The sequence below is a fragment of the Oncorhynchus masou genome, chromosome 23, assembly GCF_036934945.1.
Source record: "Oncorhynchus masou masou isolate Uvic2021 chromosome 23, UVic_Omas_1.1, whole genome shotgun sequence".
NCBI classification, from domain to species: domain Eukaryota; kingdom Metazoa; phylum Chordata; class Actinopteri; order Salmoniformes; family Salmonidae; genus Oncorhynchus; species Oncorhynchus masou.
Window position 1 is genome coordinate 54,725,474 of NC_088234.1, and position 10,271 is coordinate 54,735,744.

Here is a 10,271-nt window from a genome sequence, read left to right on the forward strand (position 1 = left end):
TCTTTGTCCCCATGTGCAGTTGCAAACCGTAGTCTGGCTTTTTTATGGAGGTTTTGGAGCAGTGGCTTCTTCCTTGCTGACCGGCCTTTTAGGTTATGTCGATATAGGACTCGTTTTAGTGTGGATATAGATATGTTTGTACCTGTTTCCTCCAGCATTTTCACAGGGTCCTTTTCTGTTGTTCTGGGATTAATTTGCACTTTTCACACCAAAGTACGTTCATCTCTAGGAGACAGAGCACGTCTCCTTCCTGAGCGGTATGATGGCTGCGTGGTCCCATGGTGTTTATATTTGCGTACTATTGTTTGTACAGAAGAACGTGGTACCTTCAGGCATTTGGAAATTGCTCCCAAGAATGAACCAGCCTTGTGGACGTCTACAATATTTTTTTCTGAGGTCTTGGCTCATTTCTTTTGATTTTCCCATGATGTCAAGCAAAGAGGCACTAAGTTTAAGGTAGTCCTTGAAATACATCCACAGGTACACCTCCAATTGACTCAAATGGTGTCAATTAGCCTATCATCAGCTTCTAAAGCCATGACATCATTTTCTGGAATTTTCCAAGCTGTTTAAAGGCACAGTCAACTTAGTGTATGTAAACTTCTGACCCACTGTAATTGTGATACAGCGAATAATGACTGAAATAATCTGTCTGTAAACAATTGTTGGAAAAATTACTTGTGTCATGCACAAAGTAGATTTCCTAACATACTTGCCAAAACAATAGTTTGTTAACAAGAAATTTGTGGAGTGGTTGAAAAATTAGTTTTAATGACTCCAACCTAAGTGTATGTAAACTTCCGACTTCAACTGTATGTAAGTACCTCAATGTCTCCATCTTGCCATAGTCAATGGGTGGGTTTGAAGTTGTTGGTGTCGTTGACCCTTCCGTTCTCCACCATGCGGGCGGAGGAGTTAAAGGAACTTCTCTTCATGACCTTGTTGGTTAGGTCGCTGCATGTCTTCCTGTACTGGTTCCGGAGCAGTGAGTAGACAAAGGGGTCGCAGGCTGCCTTGCTGTAGGCCAAACACTTAGACAAGACCCCCCAGTGAGGGTTTATCTGTCCTAGCGTGAAGAGCTCGAAGATTCTGACACAACAAGCACAGAGAGATAAGTTATATTATGAACAGTGGATAGCTGTTTCAATTACCAGTGAAAAAACAACACAGATGTCAAAAAGCCTAATGTCCTGTGGAAACTCTTTAATAAGCTCTCAGAAATGTCAACATTTTGCTTCAAAGTGCCATGGCTCTGATTCGATCGTGAATGTTAGGGGATGTGGAGTTGCTCTAGTTTGTCTCACTGTCCTTACCAGGTAAGTGTATGGAGGCGTTTCACAAGGACAAGGCTCATTCTCAGAATGACGAGCTCAGGTCACTGGTCTTGTGATTTACAGCCGCTATCAAACTCACAATGGGGATCTCACTATAATTATAACCCCTGATGTGATCTCCATCTTCGCGGTTATGTTCTATCCCCTTCTGAAGGGTTGCAGCTGCACTTCTACAATAGGCAGCAGGTGTAATGAGAAGTATCATCATGGTCTCTGACTCACTCATAATGACACGTCCACCCGTGCTAACTCTCTTATAGATGATCTTTCTCTTACACTCTTTCTCCCTTTCCTGGGGTTTCATCCTAAAACTCATGACGAAAAAGGGTGACAACATAATCACCCTTAAGCTGATTGGTTAGTGATTTAGATATGGATCGATATAACATAATAAGATGGGGTTGTAGAAATTGACTATGGTCCATGTTGCAAAGTCATTTTTCTACCCAAAGCACAAGCCATTTGCACAGGAAGTAGACAACTTTCGTTGGTCTCAGATGGGGAATTGGTGTCACCACAGTTTGCAGCAGCCAATCCCACAATATAACACCATCCCACATGCGCAGGGGTGTTGAGGATAGATTTGAACCCCTGCTCACCTCGTGATGACGTAAGGGGCGAAGCACACCACAAACGTTCCAATGAATGTGATGATCTTCTTGGTGGCTCTCTGCCTCCGCTGTCTCTGCTCATCCAGGCATCGCTGGCGCACACTACCAAAGGACAGAGGGGACCGTTATCAACCCAGGGGACGACCCAGGAGCACAGCCTCAAACATGGCCTCTCGAGTGGAATGAGGGGTGATGGAGAAAACAGCATGCTTCTATGGACAGTATCAGAGCACAGCCTCAGGTCAATGCCAATGGATTGTTCAAGATATCGAAACTGTAACACATCCATTATGTAAATCAAGTCCAATTCCAGGTCAATACTTATTTTTAATTGATCGCTAATCACAAGGAATTGACCCCGGCCTCTGAGAAAGAAGAAAGACAGACAACAGGGAAAGTGACAGTGAGATGGCTTCAATCTACCTATTTGAGGCTCATTTAACTATTTGAGTTAAGTAATGTGGAGGTGATTGGAAAGGGATAATCAAATGCAGTAAACAATACAGGTCCAATGCAGTCGTTTTTATCTCAATATCAAATCATTTCTGGGTAACAATTAAGTACCTTAATGTGATTGTTTTCAATGTACATGGTCAAAAAGAAACAAAAAATAGCTTATTAGCAAAGAGCAATTTCTCAAACAAGAATTTAGCTAGGACAGTCTGGGAGTGGTCAGTTGGGAGGGGGAGGCAGGCCAAAACTCCATCCCACCATGACAGGCTGAGATTTCAGGCGTCTTTTCAAACAGTACATTTTCACAGTATTATTCAAGTTTTATAATGGTCACAATTTATAATGGTTTTGATCTGTATGTGAAGAGCTCTTGGTTTGGAATATATTTGTGTCATTTTAGTTTTGATAAAGGGGGCTGAGATCTGAGACCGTAACATTGGACCAAAACGGTGGTGCTGAAATCAAGCCTAAATTCACTAAAGTCGCATTGGTAATTTTGCAATTACAATTCGTGGGATAATCTGAAAAAAATGTCAAAGCAAATGACTTTGCTCAACAGCTTACCTCGGGTGAATATCCACAAGCAGCAATAAGGTCTGCATAGTGATCACGTCGATGCGTTTACAGTGAAACCGCGCAACTTTCAGAACTTTCAGGTACGTTACACACAACACGATTAAGGTCAAGAGAAACGTGAGAGAGTGTAACACCACAGTGTAGATGATGAACTGCGTCCGGGAGCCGCTTGCTCTCGCATTGCAGAGCGTACATGATGCGTAAAGGTGATGGTACCCAACCCAGGAAGAGCAAGTGGCCACCGTGGAGAACGAGAGCGAGTGCATCCACGTGTATCCAAGCCCTATCACTGCGTCCCGGTGTCGTATTCTGGAGTGGTAGCTCAGTGGAAAAACTACTGCCACCCATCGATCGATGCTCAAAGCCCCCATACTGAGCATTGAGTTGGTGGTGAGAAAAGTGTCCAGGAAACCCACAGTTTGACAGAACCCGCTGCCTCCAGTGTTTCCTTTGTTGATAAGTCCGACCAGAGTTAGAGGCATATTGGACACGGTAAGCAACAGGTTGCAGACGGTTAGGTTGAGGATAAACAACCCGGGCACCTGCTTTCGAATCTCCTGGTTGTACAAAAAGCAGATCAGTACCACCACGTTGGACAGAAACGAGACGGCGATGATCACTACTACAAACACAGAGACAGCCATGTCCGCAATGTGCATTGTGCGTGCGTCCCGCTCAAATATCCGCACTTTTGACAATTGTATCCACCGTCCAGCTTCTGAAACAAATTACATATAGCATCGTGCTAGAACTACGATGTCCAACCAGCAAACATCCAACACAGTTCCACGGCTATTCTTCGTTGTCCTTCTCGTGCCTCCATGTAACGTTACAGCCGGCTCACTATGGAGAATCGCAAGAAGGGACATCCAAGTATTCTCGATGTGCTGAACCAAATGTCTCCAGGAACGGGTGATTACAAACAGACACACCCCTGCACGTGTGGCTGCACTAAGTTTCTAACTATTTATTTCTTGCCACTGCTCGCACAACATCCCCTTATTGCGCAATTGCGTAGTGTACTGGTGGACAGCTTTGCATACGCCCAGCGCAGTCTCTCGGATGGTCTGTCTCTGGCGATGCTTAAATCGTATATGTCACACCTCACCCACACCCATATGCTACACACTCCATCGCCTCCCCAAAGCAACCAAAAATGTATTTTTCTTCAATATCATGCGGTAAGTGTTAACTCGTGCAACTGACATCGTGCTCGACCCTACAATTCGATAAACATCATACAACAAATGTATCTATGTGTCATCTCTAGCTGATGTAAGTCCCACATTACTGCGTTATAGGAGTTAACCAGGCTGTAGTTAATCCACAGGAGTATGGAGCATATACATGACTGGTATCACAATTTATAATTATAGATATTATAGACACAACATATGATCAATCGGCAGCAGTAGCTCTTAAGCCCTAGAGGTTGGAGAGGCTGTCCAGTAGCAAGAAGGTTTCTGGTTTGAGCCCCAGGCGGGGCAACACAGAAATGAGAATGGAACTGAAATCATGCTTGGATGGCTTCTGGTCTCTGATCCCATGTACCATCTCCTGCCATTGTGCCCATGAGTAAAGCACTTGACCCCCCACAATTGCTCTCCACCCAGCGGTGTTGTGCTTCTGCTGACCCTGTATCTCTCAATGTGTTTATATGTATCCGGGGGTGTTGATAAAGGCAGAACATGTTCTATGTTCTAACCATTGGACAATAAAGTTGTATTCTATTATTTTCTATTAATTGTGTGGACAAACAGCAGGTGTGATTATCTACAAAATCTTTCTGAAGCCTGAAGTTGCCTTTCTTTCAAAAACCCTGCTTTTCCATTGACTAATGCTCGGCTTATCCCCATCTATATTTGTATAGTCCGTTGCACAGATACTATACTGGCTTCTTAGGCACACACAACACACAAACACTATTTACAGCCCCCTGTCTAGAAAGATCTCTGATAGCATCCCATGACCAACAGGCATACTGTAGGTTGGCGTTCATACTAAATGGGATCGTAATCAGAGGGTATCTAAGTGTAGCTACTACTGTTTTTCTGCTAAGTGTTGAATACTAGTAATGTTAATGAATAACACAAGAGAATGACACAATGTAGAGAGATGACAAATATGTGTTATTTCTCCACAAGACAAGAGAGGATGGTTCATGTTGCGATGCTGCTGGAGTGGACAGGGGACTTTGTTGCTGACGGTGTTGACAACAGGTGATTTGCACGGATTCACGTCAATGACAGCGGCAGGGACAGATGCTGTGTCTACTGTGGATTCCCCCCGACGTCCTCTTTACAAGGGTCTGGGGAGGGGACTCCACGGGGGACTTGTGTATCTGGTAAACACAGAATAGAACAGACAGACCCAGACAGACATAGTCATGTCTCAATCAATAGAGAAATTATTTTGTATTTATTGAGAATTTAAACATACTATGACATGGGATGCATACGTGGCCTGTAAGCCATGTCTCTTTCCCCTCTAGTTTTTGCCCCAGACTGTTCACACAATCATCACACATGATCAAATGGCCCTCATTTAACACTGTCAGACACCTCCCTCCCATCTTGTTCTATATTGGAAAGTTCAATTAACATGCTCAATGAGAATGGCTAGAGTAAAGAGGAGAGTTGAAATGACTAATTTGCACAAAATCATTTATATATTAGATTTGTTTCTGGGCTGAATTAAAAGCATTGATATGATGTAATTAGATTGAAAGAGATTTCTCCACCATCAGAAAGGACCACAATCAGTCTTCGAATAGAAAGCGGTCAAGACAGTGATCCAGGAATTATGGGTAGTCGCAAGGCATTGATATTGATATACAGTTTTCTAATTAGTTTAACCAAGAAAATCATTTTTAATGGTACACTTCTGACAAGACAGAGATTGTGAGATACAACTAGATGGTTAGCGAAAGTTTGTTGGCTGTTATTATTTGAAACTTTCTGAACCATAAAGCTAGCTAAACATCTTTACATATGACAGGTACAGTACAAATAAAAGTCCATGCTTGCTGTTATGATACGTACTACTGCAGTACTACTGCATATTCTAAATATGACACTACAGCTTCTCTGCAATATGTCTATTCAGTAGTTGGGGGAGTTTTGTGGTGCTCTATTTAAGCAATAAGGCCCGAAGGCGTCTGGCTAAGGGCTGTTCCATGGCTAAGGGCTGTTCTTAGGCACGACTCAATGCCCTTAGCCGTGGTATATTTGCCATATACCACAACCCGCCGAGGAGCCTTATTGCTATTATAAACTGATTGACAACGTAATTATAGCAGTAAAAATAAATGTTTTGTCATACCCGTGGTATACGGTCTGATATACCATGGCTGTCAGCCAATCAGTATTCAGGACTCGAACCACCCAGTTTATATGATCCATTAGCTGTGAAAGCTTGTCCAGAGATAGCAGCACATGCAAATCATCTACACACTATCCTATCATATTTTTAATTAGACCCCATCATCATGGTCTTTCTCCTGTATATTGCCGGCTGTGATGCCCTGTGCTGGCCTGCGTGGCCGGCTGGCTGTAACACGTCACCAGTCTGGGCCCAGCCAATCATGCTCTCCCATCTGCTTTGATGCGCTGTCCCTGGTAATGAGCGTGATGTTACAGTATACAATATATTGGCATGGTAGTCAGCAGCTCTCTGCTTCTGAAGAGGGAAGGAGAGGAAGTGTTAATGAGTGAGTGTGGTGCTGGATGTCAGTGCTCTTTCAGTGCGTGTGTGTGTATGTGCATATGTGTGGGTGAAGGTGTAGGTGTTTAGGGCCATCAAGTCTGTCATCATTTTTGGCATGTCACAGAGATAATTACAGTATGATAGTATTATGAAATAGTGGCATATTAGATTATCATGGGTGACAATGCAGCAAATTGGTATGGAGGGGTGGTTAAACTGTACATCGTATATTCTTTCATTAAAAAAAGATAGTTGATAGTTTCATATGACAGTAATCAGTAATACATTGTTTATATCAGACCTTCATACTTTTGAAAGGATGTTATCCTCTCTTCTCTCTCTCTCTCTTTCTCTCTCTCTTTCTCTTTATCTGTGTGTGTGTATGGTTGTTGGTGATGGGTGACTCATGTCATAGGCTATGCAGCCTACTGGCTTATGCACAATTTCAGATGCTGTCTTTTCACACTAGCCTTTGTTTGTTTGTGCTTGGGCAGCCCTCTCCTTTTCCAGGCACCCCCCTCTCTCTCTCTCTCTCTCTCTCTCTCTCACTCTCTCTCTCTCTTTCTCTCTCCCTCCCCCTTCCCTCTCGCCCTCTGGAAGACGGCTGGTGAACTATTTAAATCAGTGAAACTGACTCTTTCAAAATATGTTTTGACAGTCTAGAATCTGGTCAGTCGCCCCCTTGCTGTGTGTCAACTAATAGATCAAAATGTCGGATTGAAGCCGAGATACAACACATATCTCTCAGAGATCTCAGTAAATAAAAGGGGAATAGTGCAGACTTGAAACACCTCAGGATATACACTCTTAGAAAAATGGGTTCCAAAAGAGTTCTTCGGCTGTCCCCATAGGAGAACCTTTTGAAGAACCCTTTTTGGTTTGAGGTAAAAAAAAACTTTTTGACTTGAGATAGAACCCTTTTGGGTTCCATGTTGAACCCTCCGTGGAAAGGGTTCTACATAGAATCCAAAAGGGTTCTACCTGGGACCAAAAAGGGTTCTTCAAAGGGTTCTCCTATGTGGACAACCGGAGAACCCTTTTGTAGTTACTGTGTGTCAATATGATTGGTTTGCCACTGGTGTTTCTACTCCTCTATATGTGTTTTCCAATCATACGCTTACCTGGCTGTCATGGAGTTTGTCAGTAGGATGCACCTATCACACCTATGATGTAAATGCTACCCCACAGCTTCACAGTCACAGCTGGAGTAAGTCCTCTGAATCACATTGTAAACAAAGCCACCTAACTCCTGGACTGTGACAACCCTTCCCCTTTTTTTCTTTTTTTTGCAGTTTTACATGTCAAAATTAAGGAAAATCGCTGTTTTCACATGTTGAGCTTAAATTTAACATGTAAACCATATTTTCACATGATTTACATGTAGTTCACATGCTAACACCACCTTCTCACAAAAAAAGATGTGAATTTCAGTTGCACATGCAATAAGTCCGGTTTCACATGTAAAAACCATTCACGTGAAAATCTAATTTGTAGTTTCACAAAAAAAAATTTAAACATTCACATGTGAAAATCTTCCTTTGCAAGTTCGCGTGTGGTGGTGAAATAGTGTTAGTCTCCTCACGTTACACCACCACGTGAAAAGGTGGTGTAAACAACTCACAGTAGCAATGTTTCCAAATATGGAATAGCAGATTCTGTAATGCCATTCTGTAAAAAGGTAACTTAGCCTACCTGAGTATAATAATTCAAGTGGGTAAAAAAGTATTATTTCTGGGCCTCCCGAGTGGCGCAGCGGTTTATTTATTTGATTTACTAAACTTTTAACTAGGCAATTCAGTTAAGAACAAATTCTTATTTACAATGACTGCCTACCCCGGCCAAACCCCAACCTGGATGATGCTGGGCCAATTGTGCGCCGCACTATGGGACTCCCAATCACGGCCGGTTGTGATACAGCCTGGAACCGAACAAGGGTCTGTAGTGGCGCCTCTAGCACTTAGATGCTGTGCCATAGACCGCTGTGCCACTCAGGAGCCCTAAGGCACTGCATTTCAGTGCTAGAGGTGTCACTACAGACCTGGGTTCGATCCCGGGTTGTATCGCAACCGGCCATGATCTGAAGTCCCATAGCGCTGCTCACAATTGGCCAAGCGTTGTCTGGGTTAGGGGAGGATTTGGCAGGGAGTGCTTTACTTGGCTCATCACGCTCTAGCGACTCCTTGTGGTGGGTCAGGTACCTGCAGGCAGACCTTGGTCATCACAGTGTTTCCTCCAACATATTGGTGTTGCTGGCTTCTGGGTTATGTGGGCAGGTGTTAAGAAGTGCCTCTCTTCTTCATACGTTTGTCAGTGACCGTTGGGAGAAGCCCAGTGAAAAGAACAGAGAAGCTAGCACTCTGTGTCTGTCAGGACCCGGTTACGAACCTGGGTCTCCGGAGTGAGAAACAGTCACTTAACCAACTGAGCCACGAATAGTCAGCAGAACCCAGAAGATGAGACAGACACAGCAGTACTTAAGACGGTGTATTTAATAAAGTAAAAAAGGAGAAGTCCTTCAATACAAAAAATGGCAAATCCAAAAGGTGGTAGGAATAGCACAAAAAGCCTCAAGAGATACTCGAAAACAAAACAGAATTCCACAAGAGCATCCACCGGAATCAACAAGAATACCCAGAACACTAGGGCTGGGTGCTAACATACAAACACAGAGCACAGAACTGAGGGAAACTAAGGGTTTAAATACAATCAGGGGAAACGAGGCACAGGTGCAAATAATAATGGGGAACAAGGGAAAAAACATAAGGTCAAAAAGCACAATGGGGCATCTAGTGACCAAAACCCGGAACAACCCTGGCCAAATCCTGACAGAATCCCCCCCTAGGAACGGCTCCTGACGTTCCTACCAGCTCTCTCAGGGTGGAGGGCCCTGAACTGACGAATGAGGTCAGGGTCCAGGATGTCTTTGGCAGGAACCCAGGAGCGCTCCTCGGGACCGTAGCCTTCCCAGTCCACCAGATACTGCCAGGACCGCTGCACCCGGCGGGAATCCAGTATCCGATGGACGGTATAAGCCGGCTGGCCTCCAATGACACGAGGCGGAGGGGGAGGTCTGTCTGCCGGGACAAGGGGAAAAAACAACAGGTTTTAACAATGAAATGTGAAATGTGGGATTAATCTTAAGGGATCTGGGTATGTGTAGGCGATAAGAAACTGGGTTAACTCTCCTGGCAACCTTGAAGGGACCGATGTATTTTTGGGACAGCTTGCGAGACTCCACCCGTAGAGGTAAGTCTCTTGTGGAGAGCCAGACTCTCTGGCCGGGGCGCAGGGTAGGCCCGGGACGGCGACGTCTGTTGGCTTGTTGTTGGTACCTCTGTGAGGAACATAAGATTAAGACGGGTCTTCCTCCACATAAGCCGACAGCGTCTGACGAACTTCAAGGCTGAAGGCACTCTGACTTCTGCCTCCTGGTCCGGGAACAATGGAGGAGCATAGCCAAACTGACACTCGTGCGGGGACATACCAGTGGAGGAGGAGCGCAAGGTGTTGTGCGCGTATTCGGCCCAAACAATAAAGGATGACCATGTGGACGGGTTGTCACGAGTCATACATCGGAGGGTGGTTTCCAGCT

The 10,271-nt window shown here is 44.3% G+C and overlaps 1 protein-coding gene across 1 annotated transcript; it reads right to left on the reverse strand.

Annotated features, from left to right (window-relative positions):
• Window positions 1-848: 848 nt before the first annotated feature.
• On the reverse strand, window positions 849-3,633 carry LOC135510127 (G-protein coupled receptor 26-like). The gene is made up of 3 exons (XM_064930909.1): window positions 2,963-3,633; window positions 1,934-2,047; window positions 849-1,089 (listed from the first exon to the last, which is right to left on the reverse strand). The coding sequence occupies exons 1-3, from the start codon at window positions 3,631-3,633 to the stop codon at window positions 849-851; spliced, it is 1,026 nt and encodes a 341-aa protein (XP_064786981.1).
• Between the last annotated feature and the right edge of the window lie 6,638 nt (window positions 3,634-10,271).

Excerpts from the sequence above, each read along its gene's own strand:
- LOC135510127 (XM_064930909.1), bottom strand. The coding sequence starts at position 3,633 with ATGCACATTGCGGACATGGCTGTCTCTGTGTTTGTAGTAGTGATCATC. Across the intron at positions 2,048-2,962 it reads CTTGTGGATATTCACCCGAG|TGTGCGCCAGCGATGCCTGG; the intron begins GTAAGCTGTTGA and ends GTCCTTTGGTAG. Across the intron at positions 1,090-1,933 it reads GCCCCTTACGTCATCACGAG|AATCTTCGAGCTCTTCACGC; the intron begins GTGAGCAGGGGT and ends TTGTTGTGTCAG.